The sequence below is a fragment of the Urocitellus parryii genome, chromosome 13 (genome assembly GCF_045843805.1).
Source record: "Urocitellus parryii isolate mUroPar1 chromosome 13, mUroPar1.hap1, whole genome shotgun sequence".
Classification (NCBI taxonomy): Eukaryota; Metazoa; Chordata; class Mammalia; order Rodentia; family Sciuridae; genus Urocitellus; species Urocitellus parryii.
In genome coordinates, this window is record NC_135543.1 from 7,559,794 (window position 1) to 7,579,196 (window position 19,403).

Sequence of the window (19,403 nt, forward strand, 5' to 3'; positions counted from 1 at the left end):
TAGATTTGGAGATTTCTGCATGAATTAGTGTTTTTAATTAAGAGGTAAAGAGGCGTGTGTACTTGTGTATGTGCATGAATGCATTCGTCTTACACACACACAGGCACATGTTTCCAACTCAGAAACAGTCACACACTAGAGCAGTATATGTACTTCAGGACCCAGATCTTTTCTTTGAATTCCATTTTCCCCTTCAAGGTATAAAGGCTTTTTGTGCCGGGAAAGAGCAATATGAACTTGGAGCATCTTACTGTGCTAGAAAATAAGATTCTCTAATGTTAATTTGGTAAATGGTAAAAGGATTTAGGAATGATATTGAAGGGGCCAATTCCTGGGATAATTTGAATATCAAAATAAATAACGTTAGGAGATTATAATACAGAATTAAGAATCCTTGTGTCATACTGACATGGATGAATGAGGGGAAGGGAGTATTCCTCCAGATAGTACAAAGTAAACTAAAATTGTTAAAAAACAAACAATATGATAGAATTAGAAAAATCACTGTTTGACAATTGCTTTTGCACAAAGGGAAACATAATTTTACAAAGAAGAAATTTAGTAGACACTCCCTTAATCAAATGGTTAAAATTAAGGCCTCCAATAATGGGAGAAAATGAATTGTATTTCCCCTGATAAGTTCACTGAAAGTCTGTATTGTGAGGAAGCCATAGGCATTCTGCACAAAACTGACTTGCATTCTTCACAAAGTGTCAGGGTCATGTAAGACTAAGCAAGATTGAAGGACTCTTCCCGTTTGGAAAGAAGATACCTAACAACTAAATTCAAAATAGTGTCCCAAATTAGGTCCAAAGAGGAAAAATATTTTTTATACAAATCTATAAAATGTATCAAACATTTGTGAAACAATTGCTAAAGTGGTTAGATAGGCCAGTGCATCAGGTTAATTTCCTGGTTTTAAGACAATGTCCTTGTTTTTAGGAAGGAAGTTAATTTAGGATTAAAGAAGCATTATATTAGCAGTTCATAAAATGAGAGGTGGGTTGACAGGTACATAAATAAAAAATGGCAAAATAATGTAACGATTATAGGTTTTGGAAAATTCCTTGTACTTATGTTTTTCTGTAAGTCTGATTTTATTCAAGGTATAATGTTTTCTTTTAAAAAGAAATAAGCAGTGAAGGTAATCATGGAAAGTGTTGAAGCAGATTAGTCTGCTAGGAAAGATCCACAATCCCAATATCTTCAAATCTAAAACCTGCAATCCCTCAAACCTGTTTTCTCAGTTTCTTCAGCTGTTAACTCAATTAATAGCTAAATTTGGCCACACCTAAATACATTTGGCTTTAAATGACCAGTGCTGATTGGAGGTTCTATTTACTCCTTTATTTACCCTGTTGTAAATGCACATCTGCTCTACTGTAGGAATATTTATATGGGATGTTATCTGAGATCCCATTGGAGGTGTTAATGTGTACTACCTGTGCCTTACTGCTTCTGTAAAATCCAAAAGTATTTTGAATTTGGACCTTAGAAAGTTTTCACAAAAAGGATTGAGGACCCTCTGTTGGTTCCGCAGTGTCTGAACATTTGGGGCACAGGGTCATGTTCTGTTGTTCCTGCCTTGGCTATTCAGTGTTCTTAGAGAGCATCCACGTACACCTACGTACATACATGCACACACATGGAGGTAGGGAATGCAAGGAGCAGCCTGATTCCCCAGCCAAAGGGTTAAGATGAGTCCCAACAACTAGGAGAATTAGCCAACCATCTGCTTAATAATTTTTAGTACTTTTCCTTTGATTATAAGAACTTGGGAATATTATGTATAACCACAGATAAATCAAGTAATAATTTTGTGTTTATTTTCAATAATAGGTGAACACGAACCTACATCATCACGGCCTCCTCCTCATTCGCCCCTGTCTGCTCCACTACCCCAACAGTGTGTTTTTGTTACTGCGTCTCTTCTTTCAGCCATCTGCAGCCTCTTGGACAACCTCTTGGTGATTGCTCCAAGAGACACTGTGAATGCTTTTGGGAAAGCTCATCTCATAGAGCTTCTCTGTGGGTAAGAGATGAATGCTGTGAATTGACGTAGGGTATGCCTGAAATGATGTGAGACTTTGTGTGTGCTGGCAGCTCGGCTCCTTCAACTCCGAGGTTTTGTGTTTGCCACAATTGTCTCAACAGTTTTTTTTTTTTTTAAGGTCTATTAAAGCTTGTTAATTTCTAAGGCCAAAAGAAAAAAAAGTTTTTAATTCAGTTTTCTCAACCTTATTTGTCTTCTAGCACATTCAAGGAATATGGTATAATTCCCTTGTTGATTATTAATTGTATGTGAAGGAGTTTGAGGATCCATCTCCTTAGTAATCATATCAGAATAATATCCCTGAGTTGAAAAGCTATTGTTTAACTTCATTTGGAGTTATGTTGCTATGGGCAACTAAACTTTTTAGCAGACAATATTTCATTATTAACCAACTATAAATGTTTAGGGGTATCAGGATTTGATTCTTCAAATTTTTATATTCAGTTGCCTAATATTAATGAACCTCTGATATAATTTTGTCCTGATTTTTCTTATTAAGTGTAGTAGAAAAGGCCTAGATATTGAATTCAGGCCCATCTGATCTTACGATTTTTTCATGCAGTCATGTCACAGCCTTGGGAAATTATTTTAATGTCTAGATTATGATTGATGATACTGTTGAAGCCAGGTGCAGTGGTGCACTCTTGTTGTACACCTCAGGAGGCTAAGGCAGGAGGATTTCAAGTTCAAAGCCAGTCACAACAACTAGTGAGACATGGTCTCACAATAAAAAAGGCCAAGGAATGTGACTCAGTGGTTAAGCACACCTAGGTTCAATCCTGGTACCAAAAATAAATAAATGACATAAATGAAACCATTGAATGGAGTCCGTAGGAGGATTCAAAGTGGTGGAGTCCAGGCTGCTACTCTGTGTGCACTGAATGTATGTCTTTTCTTCCTGACATCTCGTCTTGTTCTAGCCAAGTGTACCCACCTCCTTTAACCACATATCCCTCTGCCTCTCTACCTTTGAACATTTACTATCTGATATGTCTTTCTTTTCTTCAACAAATCATAATACCTTCTTTTTCTTTTAGGTATGAAATAGCTGAAAGCAAAGAAATATTCTTTGTTCTACTTCACTCAGTTGCAGTTACTCCTTTAACATTTATAATTGGCAATGCCCTATAACTTCTGTTTTTAATATTTGTTGGTTTTTCTGCTGTGATGCCTGTTAGGCTTGGAAAACTGTTAGTTGGTTGGCTTCTCTTTCCTGCCTGCTGCTTCCTCAAGAATGACCACAGGGAGCTCTAGGAGCATCCTGCATCTTAGGAGTCAGCTGAGGGGGTGATGTGGCCTTGAGGCCACAGCCATGTAAAAGGCTCTTTCTGGAAAAGGCTTTCATGTTTCCATACCTGTTTTTCTTTTTTTATGACTTAAAACATAATTTTGTTGGTTTTATTTTGTTTTTCTTTCCAAATATGAACATATTTCCTAGCCTGTGTGTTTGCTGTTTTGAACGGGAAAAGCACTACCCAGGTTTTACTTTTGTTTGCTTTCCTTCTAAGTGGGCTCGCATTATATTTTATTCTGCTTCTAATAAAGTTTTCTTAGATATTCTTTTCTGCAGAATTCTTTGCTTCTCAGATTTATCTAACAAGATAAATTTATCTTGCTTCTCACATTTATCCTATTTTCTCAAATACTCTTGAAAATCTTTTATAAACATTTTCTTATAAAAATCATTTTTCTTGATTTGAATTCATGTTTACCTTCAAGCATTAAATTCTGATTTATTAATGTTTAAGAAGAAGCATGCTAACCATTTGTAGGGTTTTCTTCTTCTGTTCTTTCCAGCATTGTGGATGCCACTTTTATTGAGGCGTGTGTTCAGGAACTCAGGACCCCACTGCCTTCATCACCCCCAGTTGAACATGTCCAGGCTCAGGTCAGTGTTTCCTGTCTGCCTCTTATCTCATGTCTGTGAAGTCTTTTGCCTTTAGTGCCAAAAAAAGTAAGTTCTGCTGAGGAGATCTAAACCACAGGAGAGGATGAAAATCTCTCAGGGTATGTATGGTTGGTGAGATTATTTGAAATAGGTTTCCTTGAATGGTAGAAGAGAGCAGTAGGTCTGAAGACCTAGGTAGCATTCCTGACTCCATCATTAACCAGCTGCAAAGGTTTAGTCAAGTGTCTGGGTATTGTTGAGCATCACTTAACAGGTAGCATTGGCATAGCCCATCTACCCCTTTTATGATTTTAGGCCATCTCTTATGTATGTATTATTTCACCCAAGTTGAAGTTGGTAAAATACCTGGTGGTTAAATTATGTATATTTTCTTAATCTAATCTGTTAGAAATAAATTTATATTTTTTCCTTCATAAATATATACTGTTTCAAGTTCTTACCTTTAGTTAGATCCTATATGTAAAATATGCTTAACAATTTTTTGTGTAGTTGTTACTAATACAAATTTTATCTCAAATCTAATTTTAATATGGACTCCCCAGAATTTTTTAATGAAAGAAAGATGAACTAGATAAGGAACTTTAACTTTGAGGTGTCTTCTTTGAGTTGTCTGAATTTGGCAGACCCTGTTGAAGACCCTTGGGAACACAGTGCACATCATCTCTGAAGCAGTTCAGCATTGTGGTTTTCTTTGACTCTACTTGTTTGCATAATAATTGTCTCTTCCATTGTCTGTCAGCACATCGCTATGGAGTGCTGCTATATACCAGCATCTCATGCAGGGGGAGCAGATAACAAGCACATCTGTGTATGTCTGATGATTACAGACATCTGAGAAGAAAACCTAAAGTAGGGGATTAGAAGTGATGTCGGAGTGGGGAGAGGAGACCTGTTCTACACGAGGTATCTAGAGAGGGCCTTTCAGACAGTGACTGGTAACCAAAAGTGAGTGAAGACGCTACGGACATGGCAAGATCCCTGTTATCCAGGCACACTTGATGTATGCAAAATACAGAACGAAGCTGGAAGGGCTGAAGCTGAATTTGTGAGGGGCAGATGCAGCCAGAGGAGCACACTCAGCAAGAGAAGGCAGCCTCTGCCTGTACGCTGTTGTGTCCTGACTGTCCAGCATAGTGCCTGTCCCGTGGCAGGTGCTCACTGGGGAGTTATATAGTGAATATGTAGTAGGAGTAACAAACATTTAGGGGTCTTTGTTCAGCTAATTTATGTAATCCTAATTACAATCATATGAGGTATCATTAATGCCTTCTGACGTGAGCAACTTGTTGTAGGGCTCTCACTCAGTAGGGGGAAGAGCAAGGATTCTAGCCATGAAGGTTGGTTCCAAGCCCATACTCCTGACCAGTATGCTGGCTGCCTTATGTAGGTTAAGTGCTGTTGGCTTTGGGGGCATATATAAGAGCTTCAACTCATTCCAGATAATTCTTCAGTCTCCTCTATGCTAAATTCTGTTCTAGGTGCTAGCAAACATCTGTGAACAAAGCAAACATTTCTGCCCACGTGCAGTCTATGTCCTTGTTGCAGGAGACAGACAGTAAGCAAGTGAATAAAATGTAAAGTATTGTACCAGATGGAGACAAATGGTATGGAAAAAAACCAAAATGAGGATGGGTAAAAGGCTGGAGCTTGCAGTTTTTAGGTAGAGTTGTCAGAAAAGATCCCATAGAGGTGAAGTTTGAACACAGACCCAGTGACGTGAGGAAACCAGCTGTGACTGTCTGGGGCAGGACTAGAGCCAGAGCTCTAGTACCAGGCTTGCAGTCTGTAAAGGTGCAGGTGTATTGGAGGTGCCTGTTGGTAGGAATTTTTGAACATTTTTAAAAAATTACTTTTGAACTATTATATCAGTATTTTATTTAATCCTATTTATGCTAATTTACAAAAGACTTGTTAGCAAATCCGCTTTTCTCTGTAACACTTCTTGTTGTCTCTCACATTGAATCACGCATTTGTGATAATACTTCATAGGTCCAGAGACCAGATTTGGTATAATTTAAATAGTGGAGAATATGAAGGGATCAAAACAGACTTCACAGTAATAACAAATTAAATTTTACAAACCGTTTCAGGAAATTGTGAGGTATAGAGTCACCCACACGTTTAGATAAAATAAGTCAGAAAATTAGATAAAGGAGAAGTACGACAGAACAATTATTGTGTCATAGCCTGAGACTCTGTTCCATAGAGGCAAATGCCTCTCCATTAACTACTCTTAAAACATTAAAATTTTCTCTGGTTAAATACAAAATTTGACTTTGAAAATACCCCTTTATTTGGTGATGACAGCTAACAGTTCTAATGTGGCCATTAATGACATGCTTATGCAAAAATTAATCTTTGCTTGTTATGAATTAGTTTCAGTTACAAGAATTATGATTAATATTTTATTAGTGTTTTATTGATTTATCTTACAATAACATACTGAAATAACATACTGCATAGGAAAGTAAAATATTGTATGGCTGAGATTGATGGGCTTTTCTTTTTTGCTCACTTTCTAAATTCTTTTAATATATACATGTGTGTTGAGTGTATTTTGACATAAATTATACATACATGGAATATAACTTACTCTAATTAGATCCCATTCTTGTGGTTGTATGTGATGTGGAGATACACTGGTCGTGTGTTCATATACGAACATAGGAGAGTTATGTCCGCTTCATTCTACTGTCTTTCCTACTCCCATGCCCACCTCTTTCCTTCAGTCCCTTTTCTCTAATCCAGTGAACTTCTATTCTGCCCTCCCCCTCTTATTGTGTGTTAGCATCCACATAGCAGAGAGGACATTTGGCCTTTGGGTTTTTTTTTTTTAGATTGGCTTATTTCTCTTAGCGTGGTAGTCTCCAGTTCCATCTGTTTATTTGCAAATGCCATAATTTCATCCTTCTTTATGGCTGAGTAAAATTCCATTGTGTCTATATATACCACATTTTTTTATCTATTTTTTTTATCTAGTCATCTGTTGAAGGGCACCTAGTTTGGTTCCATAGCTATAAACATTGATGTGGCTGCATCCCTGTAGTATGCTGATTTTAAGTCTTTTGGGTGTATGCTGTGGAGTAAGATAACTGGGTCAAGTTTTTTTTTGAGGACTCTCTTTACTGCTTTCTGGAGTGGTTGCATCAATTTGTAGTCCCAACAGCAAATTGAGAGTACCTGTTCCCCCACACCCTTGTCAGCATTTATTTTTTATTTATTCTCTTATTTTATTTTTATGTGGCACTAACAATTGAATCTAGTGTCTCACACATGCTAGGCAAGCGCTCTGCCGCTTAGCTACAACCCCAGCCCCCCAGTGCAGTTTTAATTTGTATTTGTCTAACTGCTAGAGATGGTGAACATTTTTTTGTATATTTGTTAACTGACCATATCTTTTCTTCTGTGAAGTGTCTGTTCAATTCCTTTGCCTATTTATTGATTGGGTTATTTGGTGTTATAGTGTTAAGCTTTTTTTTTAATATATATATATATTTTAAAATATTTTTTTAGTTGTCATTGGACCTTTATTTATAGGTGGTGCTGAGAATTGAACCCTATGCCTCACACATGCTAGGCAAGCACTCTACCACTGAGCTACAACCCCAGTCCGGTATTAAGCTTTTGAATTCTTTATATATCCTGAGATTAATGCTCTAAGGTGTAGGTAGCAAAGATTTTGAGATGTACTTTTCACATGACATGTTTCATTGTATTTTATTTCCTTTTACAAACAGGTTTCCTTTTTCTTGGAATACCTATCCTCTTTGTCCAGGCTTCTGCAGTCCTGTTTATTAGTTGAACCTAACCTCGTGACACAAGATGATCTTCTGAAACCTCTTATTAATAATATCATTAGAGTTCTCACTGTATGCATCAACAATGCATTAGGTAAGATTTATTAATTTATTTGTATTTAGTTTAGGTTGGAAGTGAATTATATTGAGGAAAAAAAATCTTAGTGTGCTCCAGATATCCTCTTCAAGGTTACTTTTTTTTTTTTTTTTTATTGGTCGTTCATAACATTACATAGTTCTTAATACATCATATTACACGGTTTGATTCACGTGGATTATGAACTCCCCCTTTTACCCCGTATACAAATTGCTGTATCACATCAGTTTCCCTTCCATTGATTGACATATTGCCTTTCTAGTGTCTGATGTATTCTGATGTCTGTCCTATTCTCTACTATCCCCCCTCCCCTCCCCTCCCCTCCCCTCCCCTTTTCTCTCTCTACCCCTTCTACTGTAAATCATTTCTTCCATTTGTATTATCTTGTCTTACCCCTCCTTTCCTCTTATATGACATTTTGTATATCCCTGAGGATCGCCTTCCATTTCCATGCAATTTCCCTTCTCACTCCCTTTCCCTCCCACCTCTCATCCCTGTTTAATGTAAATCTTCTTCTCAAGCTCTTCGTCCCTACCCTGTCCTTGTTTACTCCCCTTATATCAAAGGAGTCATTTGGTATTTGTTTTTTAAAGATTGACTAGCTTCACTTAGCATAATCTGCTCTAATGCCATCCATTTCCCTCCAAATTCTATGATTTTGTCATTTTTTAATGCAGAATAATACTCCATAGTATATAAATGCCACATTTTTTTTATCCATTCATCTATTGAAGGGCATCTAGGCTGGTTCCACAGTCTTGCTATCGTGAATTGAGCTGCTATGAACATCGATGTAGCAGTGTCCCTGTAGCATGCTCTTGTTAGGGCTTTAGGGAATAGACCGAGAAGGGGAATAGCTGGGTCGAATGGTGGTTCCATTCCCAGCTTTCCAAGAAATCTCCATACTGCTTTCCAAATTGGCTGCACCAATTTGCAGTCCCACCAGCAATGAACAAGAGTGCCCTTTTCCCCGCATCCTCTCCAGCACTTATTGTTGTTTGACTTCCTAATGGCTGCCAGTCTTACTGGAGTGAGATGGTATCTTAGGGTAGTTTTGATTTGCATTTCTCTGACTGCTAGCGATGGTGAGCATTTTTTCATGTACGTGTTGATTGATTGTATGTCCTCCTCTGAGAAGTGTCTGTTCAGGTCCTTGGCCCATTTATTGATTGGGTTATTTGTTATCTTATTGTCTAATTTTTTGAGTTCTTTGTATATTCTGGTTATTAGGGCTCTATCTGAAGTGTGTGGAGTAAAGATTTGTTCCCAGGATGTAGGCTCCCTGTTTATCTCTCTTATTGTTTCTTTTGCTGAGAAAAAACTTTTTAGTTTGAGTAAGTCCCATTTGTTGATTCTATTTGTTAACTCTAGCGCTATGGGTGACCTATTGAGGAATTTGGAGCCCGATCCCACAGCGTGTAGATCATAACCAACTTTTTCTTCTATCAGATGCCATGTCTCTGATTTAATATCAAGCTCCTTGATCCATTTTGAGTTAACTTTTGTGCACGGCGAGAGATAGGGATTCAGATTCATTTTGGTGCAAATGGATTTCCAGTTTTCCCAGCACCATTTGTTGAAGATGCTATCCTTCCTCCATTGCATGCTTTTAGCCCCTTTATCAAAAATAAGATAGTTGTAGTTTTGTGGATTGGTTACTGTGTCCTCGATTCTGTACCATTGGTCCACCCGCCTGTTTTGGTACCAGTACCATGCTGTTTTTGTTACTATTGCTCTGTAGTATAGTTTGAAGTCTGGTATCGCTATACCGCCTGATTCACACTTCCTGCTTAGTATTGTTTTTGCTATTCTGGGTCTTTTATTATTCCATATGAATTTCATGATTCTTTTATCGATTTCTACAAGATATGCTGTTGGGATTTTGATTGGCATTGCATTGAACTTATATAGGACTTTTGGTAATATCGCCATTTTGATGATGTTAGTTCTGCCTATCCATGAGCAGGGTATATTTTTCCATCTTCTAAGGTCTTCTTCTATGTCTTTCTTTAGGGTTCTGTAATTTTCATTGTATAAATCTTTCACCTCTTTTGTTAGGTTGATTCCCAAGTATTTTATTTTTTGGGGGGATATTGTGAATGGAGTAGTTGTCCTCATTTCCGTTTCAGAGGATTTGTCGCTCATATACAGGAATGCCTTTGATTTATGCGTGTTGATCTTATATCCTGCCACTTTGCTGAATTCATTTATTAGCTCTAATAGCTTCTTTGTGGACCCTTTTGGGTCTGCTAGGTATAGAATCATATCATCTGCAAATAGTGATAATTTAAGTTCTTCTTTTCCTATTTTTATGCCTTTAATTTCTTTTGACTGTCTAATTGCTCTGGCCAGTGTTTCGAGGACTATGTTGAACAGAAGTGGTGAGAGAGGGCATCCCTGTCTTGTACCAGATCTTAGAGGGAATGCCTTCAATTTTTCTCCATTCAGAATGATGCTGGCCTGTGGCTTATCATAGATTGCTTTTACAATGTTGAGGTATGATCCAGTTATCCCTAATTTTTCTAGAGTTTTGAACATAAAGGGATGCTGTACTTTGTCGAAAGCTTTTTCTGCATCTATCGAGATGATCATATGGTTCTTGTTTTTAAGTCTATTGATGTGGTGGATAACATTTATTGATTTCCGTATATTGAACCAACCTTGCATACCAGGGATGAATCCTACTTGATTATGGTGTATAATTTTTTTGATATGTATTTGAATCCGATTCGCCAGAATTTTATTGAGGATTTTTGCATCAAGGTTCATTAGAGATATTGGTCTGTAGTTTTCTTTCTTTGAAGTGTCTTTGTCTGGTTTCGGAATCAGGTTGATGTTGGCCTCGTAGAATGAATTTGGAAGTTCTCCCTCTTTTTCTATTTCCTGAAATAGCTTGAAAAGTATTGGTGTTAGTTCCTCTTTAAAGGTTTTGTAAAACTCTGCTGTATACCCATCCGGTCCTGGGCTTTTCTTAGTTGGTAGTCTTTTGATGGTTTCTTCTATTTCCTCTATTGTTATTGGTCTGTTTAGGTTGTCTATATCCTCCTGGCTCAATCTGGGCAGATCATAAGACTCAAGGAATTTATCTATGCCTTCACTATCTTCTATTTTATTGGAGTATAAGGATTCAAAGTACTTTCTTATTATCTTCTGTATTTCTGAAGTGTCTGTTGTGATATTGCCTTTTTCATCCCGTATGCTAGTAATTTGGGTTCTCTCTCTTCTTCTCTTCGTTAGCATGGCTAAGGGTCTGTCAATTTTATTTATTTTTTCAAAGAACCAGCTTTTAGTTTTGTCAATTTTTTCAATTGTTTCTTTTGTTTCAATTTCATTAATTTCAGCTCTGATTTTAATTATTTCTTGCCTTCTACTTCTTTTGCTGTTGTTTTGCTCTTCTTTTTCTAGGATTTTGAGATGAAGTATGAGATCATTTATTTGTTGGTTTTTTCTTTTTTTGAGGAATGAACTCCAAGCAATGAATTTTCCTCTTAGAACTGCTTTCAATGTGTCCCATAGATTCCGATATGTTGTGTCTGTGTTTTCATTTAACTCTAGGAATTTTTTAATTTCCTCCTTGATGTCTTCTAAAACCCATTGATCACTCAGCAACCTATTGTTCATTCTCCAGGTGATGCTTGATTTTTCCTTTCTTCTTTTATCATTGATTTTCAGTTTCATTCCATTATGATCAGACAGGATGCATGGTATTATCTCTACCTCTTTGTATTGTCTAAGAGTTGCCCTGTGACATAGTATATTGTCTATTTTTGAGAAGGTTCCATGTGCTGCTGAGAAAAAAGTGTAGCAACTTGATGTTGGGTGGTATAGTCTATATATGTCAATTAAGTCTAGGTTGTTAATTGTGTTATTGAGTTCTATAGTTTCCTTATTTAACTTTTGTTTGGAAGATCTGTCCAGTGGTGAGAGAGGTGTGTTGAAGTCTCCCATGATTACTGTATGGTGGTCTATTAGACTCTTGAACTTGAGAAGAGTTTGCTTGATGAACACGGCTGCACCATTGTTTGGGGCATATATATTTATGATTGTTATGTCTTGTTGGTGTATGGTTCCCTTGAGCAGTATGAAGTGTCCTTCTTTATCCCTTTTGATTAGCTTTGGCTTGAAATCTATTTTATTAGATATGAGTATGGACACTCCTGCTTGTTTCCGTGGTCCATATGAGTGATATGATTTTTCCCAACCTTTCACCTTCAGTCTATGTACATCTTTTCCTATCAAATGCGTCTCCTGTAGACAGCATATTGTTGGGTCTTGTTTTGTGATCCATTCTACTAGCCTGTGTCTCTTAATTGGTGAGTTTAAGCCATTAACATTTAGGGTTATTATTGAGATATGGTTTGTTCTTCTATCCATATTTGTTTATTGATGTTACTAAACCTGATTTGTTATCCTCTTTGACTACTTTCCCCCCTTTACTGTCCTACCTCCCATTGTTGGTTATCAATGTTATTTTCCATTTCCTCTTCCTGTAATGTTTTGCCAAGGATTTTTTGAAGAGATGGTTTTCTAGCTGCGAATTCTTTTAACTTTTGTTTATCGTGGAAGGTTTTAATTTCATCTTCTAATCTGAAGCTTAATTTCGCCGGATACACGATTCTTGGTTGGAATCCATTTTCTTTAAGCGTTTGTAATATGTTATTCCAGGATCTTCTAGCTTTTAGAGTCTGTGTTGAGAGATCAGCTGTTATCCTGATTGGTTTACCCCTAAATGTAATCTGCTTCCTTTCCCTTGTAGCTTTTAAAATTCTCTCCTTATTCTGTATGTTGGACATCTTCATTATAATGTGTCTAGGTGTGGATCTCTTATGATTTTGCACATTCGGCATCCTGTAGGCTTCTAGGATTTGGGATTCTGTCTCATTCTTCAAGTCTGGGAAGTTTTCTTGTATTATTTCACTGAATAGATTGCTTAATCCTTTGGTTTGGAGCTCTGTGCCTTCCTGTATCCCAATGACTCTTAAGTTTGGTCTTTTGATATTATCCCATAGCTCTTGAATGTTCTGCTCATGGTTTCTTAGTAGACTTGCTGAGCTATCTATGTTCTTTTCAAGTTGAAATACTCTGTCTTCATTGTCTGATGTTCTATCTTCTAAGTGATCCACTCTGCTGGTAGTATTCTCAATTGAGTTTTTAAGTTGGTTTATTGTTTCCTGCATCTCTAGTATTTCTATTTGTTTGTTTTTTATTACCTCTATCTCCCTGTGAAATTGATCTTTTACTTCCTGGATTTGTTTGTCAATATGATCTTTCATTGTCTGATTTTGCTGTCTCATGTCTTCCTTGAGACTCCAGATCATCTGAAGCATGTATGTCCTGAGCTCTCTATCTGACATTCCATCTGTTGCAGCTATTACCTCTTCTAAAGTTGAGTTGACCTGCATTGCCTGTGGTCCTTTCTTTCCTTCTCGTTTCATACTGCTGGCGTTTCTTTCTGCTTGGTGAAATTGTTGTGTCTTTGATATTTTCCCCCTCTATTTAATTATATTGCTCTTGTATAGTTGAAAAATCACCCTTGCAGGGCAGGTAGTGGCTGTGATCCTCCTCCAATTAGTGTGATCCGTCTACCATGCTGGCAGGCCCTAGGTCTGCTTTGCTGGTCGGTCAAAGGTCCACCTACCCAGAAGGTGCCAGGGGCACCTGTGTCACTCCGTAGGTTGCTGGGCCTAACCTCCCGATGGGTTGCAGGTTCGCCTAGCTTGCAGGCACTGGGGGAGGGGCCGGTTCCGTCCCTCAGCAGGCTTTGGGCCCGCTCTGCTGGTGTTCACAGTCCCGCCTACCTGCAGACACTGGGGGGAGGGGACGGGCCTAGCCCTCAGCCGTCCGCCGGACCTGTCCTAGTGGTCAGTCAAAGGTCCACTTACCCAGCAGGCACGAGGGGCACCTCTGTCACTCCGCAGGTTGCTGGGCCTAACCTCCCGATGGGTCGAAGGTTCGCCTAGCTTGCAGGCACTGGGGGAGGGGTCGGTTCTGCCCCTCAGCAAGCCACCGGCCCTGTCCTACTTGTGGGTCCTGTCCGAGTTCCCTGCAGACACGTGTAGCTGTTCTGTCACTCGGCAGGTTGCTGGACCTGACCCGCCCGTGGGTTGCAGGTTTGCCTAGCTTGCAGGCACTGGGGAGGAGAGATATTAGAAGGGGAGGGAAGAAGTCACTAAAGAGAATGAGTGTAGGCAGGTAGAATTCAAGGAAGGGGGAATAGGAAAATTGAAAAGAAGTGAGAAGACAAAAGAAAAAAAAAAGTGAAAAGAAAGAAAGAAGAAACGAAAAAAAATAAAAATTTAAAACCAAAAAAAAAAAAAGAAAAAATTTTATAATGATAGTAAAAAAATGGAAATTAAAGTTTAAAAAATAATAGTAATACTAATAAAATAAAAAGAATTTAAAAAAATTGAAACCATTAATAAGAACGTTAAAGAACAACAACTACATCAACAACAAAAGTGAAAATAAAATAAAAAAAAAATTAAAAAAAAATACTAATAATAATCATTAAAAAAAATAATAGTAATAATAAATGCAGTCATATAGCTCGATTAACTTCTCATCCAGTTGGTGGAGCTATGCCCACTCGGCCAGGCTTCTCTTCTTGATAGGTGGGAACCAATCACTGTGCCTCAGCTCTTCTTCCCAGACTGTGTGGGTCTCTAATCCTGAGTGCCTAGGGCCTTCTCTTGTGGTTCCTCAAGCCAGGCCCCGCTCACCTGTGACACTCACCACAATACTGACTACACGCCAGGTCTGCTGCTCCTGGGAGCCCTGTTTTCATGGGTGCCTGGGCACACCCTTTCTGTTTGCCTCCCTCAGACCCTATGTTTGTAGGGCTTGGGGCTGAGGGCCCCCAGCGAATTTGTTTGCCCTCAGGTAGCAGCAACTCCCCTGATAGCTGGTGCAAGGGACCTGTTGTCAGCACTGGTGATAGCAATAGCTGGGAGTTCTGCGCCGCTAGTCCTGCGTCACTCCTGATTCCCTGGGTCTGGCTGTGGTGCTCAGTTGGCTTTTACCTCTTTGAGTTCAGGCGGGCCGACTAGTTATTTCAGTGGGATCATTAGTGTTGAGTCCATGAAGCAGGCGAACCTGAGCTAGAATGCAGCCAATTCGGGCTCGGTGTGTTCTGAGAAGGCTAGACCGTTCGCCCGGGGTCCACTTCAGCTCAACCGTGCCTAGTGGTCCTGAGCGAACAGTATTTTGACAGTTTACTTCTCCCTATGCCCGTGCAGCTGAAGGGGTTAGAGACTTGATCTCTCCGCGTCCGCCGCCATGTTGGATCATTTAGATTTTAAATTGTCACTCATCTTATCAGCTGTTCCATTTTACTCGGCAGCTCACTCTTGCGGTTAAGAGTCTGTTCTAAGGTGCTCCGCGGAAAGTGGTGGCGGCAGCAGCGGTGGCTGCAGCGGCGGCGGCGGCGGCAAAGCTGTGGACTTCGGGACCCCCGTGGAGGGGGTGCGGGCTGGGGGAGGGGAGGCAGCGCCTCGGGGCCCGCGCGGGCCGGGTACTGGGCACGCGAGAGAGCGGGTGGGGTGGGGGAAAGAGATTGAGATCTAGATTTAGGGAGTGAGCGTGGGAGGAGAGATGGGGGGGGAGAAGCGAAGCGGAGAGGCGGAGAGGGGAATGAGAAGGGGCCCAGGGAGCCAGGCAGCTCGGGGGCTGCAGCCTTACTGCTCGCGCTGAAGTCGTGGTGGATTCACTCCATCTAGGCCCTTTTCTTGACACGGTGCTGAATCCTTGTCGACAGATCTCCTTTAATGATCTTTACTTCTTCTTTTAAGAAGCAGCAACATACGCTGCGGTGGTGGTGGCGCGGAGCACAGAGCGGCTCACTCATTCCCCGCCGCCATCTTCCTCCAATCTTTGAAAATCCCCTCAAGGTTACTTTTTGATTTGTATTAAGTATTTTGGAAGGCTTGGATAATTTGGTTTGTAGTTTGGATGTTTTTTTGTTTGTTTGTTTTTTTGTTACCAGGAATTTAACCCAGGGCACTTAAACACTGAGCTGCATCCCCAGAAATTTTTTTCATATTTTATTTAGAGACAGGATCTTTCTAAGTTGCTGAGGCTGACGTTGAACTCTTAATCCTCCTGGCTTAGCCTCCTGAGTTGCTGGGATTACAGGCATGTGCCATTATGCCTGGCATTTGGACAGTTTTAAGTGGTTCTAGGGAGACCACTTGAGGCAGGTGTATAATTCAGTAAAGGATCATCCCTGTGTTGTCAACTGAAACGAGGAGAAGCTCTCTACATCTGTCATGATAGAAGGTACATTGAGGGCTGGGTATTAATTATGCTTACTGTATTAGTCAGGGTTCTCTAGAGGAACAGAACCAACAGGAGATATGATTATAAAAAGGAAATTTATTAGATTGGCTTACATGACCAGAAGCAGAAAAGTCTACAATGTCCATCTGGAGGCTAGAGAGCTGGAGGAACCAGTAGCTAAGCAGTCCAAGAGGCTGAAGCCTCAGAACAAGAGGAATCAATGATTCTGAGACCAAAGGCTTCTGGGAACTTCCTAGAGAATCATTGGGAGAGTCCACTTTGGAAGAGTGAAGGAGCAAGAGCCTGATGTCCTCAGGTGATCCCAGCACCAATCAAGAACCCCTTGTAAGAAGAATCGAGGTTTGCTCGATTCTTCTGCTGCTTCCTTGTTCTTCCTACTTTTATTCCATCCAAGCCACCATCCTATTGGATGGTACTGCCTACATTTAGGGAAGATCTCTACTTTAGTTCGCTATCCCGCATGCCAGTCATTCCTAAGCACACCCTCATAGACGCACTCAGGAGCCTCTTAATCTTTAGCATCTCTTAATCCAGTCAAGTTGACAATTCACGTTGACCATTACACTTATAAACTGTGGCTGAAGCCAAATACCCTACTAATAAGTCATTTGCAATGACCGATGTAAGCCAATTTAGCATATATAATATAAAAAATTTCCTAAGCTCTTAAATTATTGGAAAATATTCTGTGATAAAAAAATTGAATGTGATGGTTAGTAATAGAGAAAATTAACAGTGTAGGGTCTTTAGCAAAATAAACATTTAAAATATTTAAGTATTAGGGTATAATGAAGAATTGATCATTTGATAATTATTCTTGCCATTTAATTCATTCTTATTTAGTCCTTTGAATTGTATGGATTTGCTTGGTTTGAGGTCTAGAAGGTGAAGTGTATCATGGTACTCAGCAGAGCCAGCAGCTCTTCTATGTTAAAATTATCCTAGTGCTTGAGGAGCAGTAACTACATAATTGGAATTTTACAAGCTCCAGTTGATAGCCTAACTTAGCTTATTAGGCTAGACTGTGCAATCTCAAGAAGGTGCTATTATCTCACCCCTAAGGGGTTAAGGTTCATTTTTAGGAGAAGGATATGAAACAAAGAAAATCTTTGATATTACAGTGGACTGTGGACTGCCGAAGCTCACATCTACTGATAAAATCTTGTTATTTTACATTTAATATCTCTTGTTGGATTTTCTTGCGTATCTCTTAAGAAGCATTGACATGGTGTTCATGGAAGATACACAAGAAGTTCGCAACATTAGTGCTACAAAGCTGTGGCGAATGGATGGCTCTGATTGGAGAACTTTTGATGGATTGCTTGATCCCAAATTCACATGACAAGAGATAGTTTGAGCATCTTCACTGCCATTGGCGGCCTCATAGATGCTTTTTGTTGTTCCTCCTTTGTATGTGGCTTGGTCTTTGGAAGTTAAATAAAAGTAATATGTATTTTATTTTTTAATTATATCAAGTTCTGAAAGGAGAAATACTGACATTATCTGGGTTTACATGTAGTAGTTAGTTATTTTTTAGTATCTAGCAAAAGGTAAGAAAAAACTAAAATGTTTTTCTATAAGAAATTAAGTGTTTAAATTTTTATGGTAAAATCACAGTTTTGAATGATTTATAAAAACTTATTTGAATTGCTAATTTATATAATTTGAGATGTTATAACTCATATAAGTAAATAAATTACATTAAAAGTTATTTAGCATGTATAGTAATAAAATTAATAAAAAGAATAGCTTTTTAATCTCTCTGAATTTTCTTTTTTTTTTTAATAGTTTTTTACTGTTTGACTTATCTTTGAACCTAAATTCTTAAGACCTGTAACTTTAAAGTCTTTGTAGGTATAAAGTACAGATAAACATATAGTACCCAAACAGATTTACAGCATATCTGTGTAATTAATATTTTGTTGGAATGACAATGAGAAATTAATATTTTGTTGGAATGGTAATGAGAGCTATCAATGAGAAGACAGTTGTGAAACACCAGGGGTTACTCTAAACCAAACTCCTCGGAAAGTGCTATTTCCAGATAATTTCATGGATGATGAAAAACACCTAGATATAAGTCCTTAGTTTATTGCCACAGTCTGGCTGGGCATAAAATAACCGAGGCACCACAAAAGCCTTGTAGATTCCAACAGCAGCTCTTTATTCCCGAACTCTCGTTGGCACTCTACACGCACGTTCTGGGGAAAATACACACCCTCCCTCCACCGGGCTCTGCATACCAAATACTCTCAGAACCCGGGAGAACTCAAGGAGCCGGAACTCAAGGAGCGGGTGCCTGAGGCAGCAGGATATGCCCTATTCCCAGCAGGATCCACCCTAAACCTGGAGCCACCCTAATCCAGCAGGATCCACCCTAAACCCGGAGCCGCCCTAATCCCTGAGCAAGATCACCTTTCAAATAAAAACTTTCAAACATTCATTCATGTCACTGCAAATGACCTGGGTCCAAGGCAAGCCCATTTCCACAATGGAGAGTCCTCCCTCTAAGCAACATTGGGTAGGCTGACAAGGAAATTGCCATGCGTCATTCCTACTTGGCTATGGCTCTCAGCAGTTTATTTTATAGTGAAATTTGAGAAAGGATGACTGATACTGCTTATGGCACAGCACAGAGTCCTAAGGTAGCCACTGTTGTGCAGTTTCTATGTACCCAGGTGCAGAGATGGGAAAACGTGTCCTTACCTAGAAGGTTGATTGCTGTATTGTTAGCCCCAGGCAAAGCTGCACAATCGCCTTTTGTGTTACAGCTTTCTTCGTGGGGTAATAATACTCTTCATGATTCTTCAGAGAAATTCTTCTTTTCTGTGTTGACTTTGGCACATTATGTTTTCCTTTTCACCCCTGCACACAGCTACTAGAGAGGATGAAGAAAATAGGAGAAAACTTGACATTTACAGAAGTACCACAATGACTTGTTTGTATAATGTGCCCAAAATGTAGTTCTGAAATTATGACATGTTCCATTTGTCATACTTCCTGTCTTGTTTAGTGTACTTTAATGAGAAGATGGCTTGTTGAGTGTGTCTTTGGATGTAGGAAGGCAAAGGGAGATGTCTTGAGGAGGCAGTAGAGAGGGGAAGGGACTGGGCAATGCTGAATGCTGAACTACATTGGTTTTCACTTGACAAGTATATACCTCTTATTTTAAGTGTAATAAAGTGTGGAGAGTTTGTATTTTGAAAGGTTCTTATTCTTCTTTGTGTTAGTAACTTGAAATGTTTTGATTAA

At 39.1% G+C, this 19,403-nt stretch overlaps 1 protein-coding gene across 1 annotated transcript in view; it reads left to right on the forward strand.

Annotated features, from left to right (window-relative positions):
• Rttn (rotatin) overlaps positions 1-19,403 on the forward strand; it is a 168,854-nt gene that overhangs the window by 121,532 nt on the left and 27,919 nt on the right. Inside the window, exons 36-38 of the mRNA XM_026388674.2 lie at positions 1,840-2,032; positions 3,851-3,941; positions 7,700-7,853. Coding sequence (XP_026244459.2) covers positions 1,840-2,032; positions 3,851-3,941; positions 7,700-7,853 — 438 coding nt within the window. The remainder of the gene's footprint in view (positions 1-1,839; positions 2,033-3,850; positions 3,942-7,699; positions 7,854-19,403) is intronic.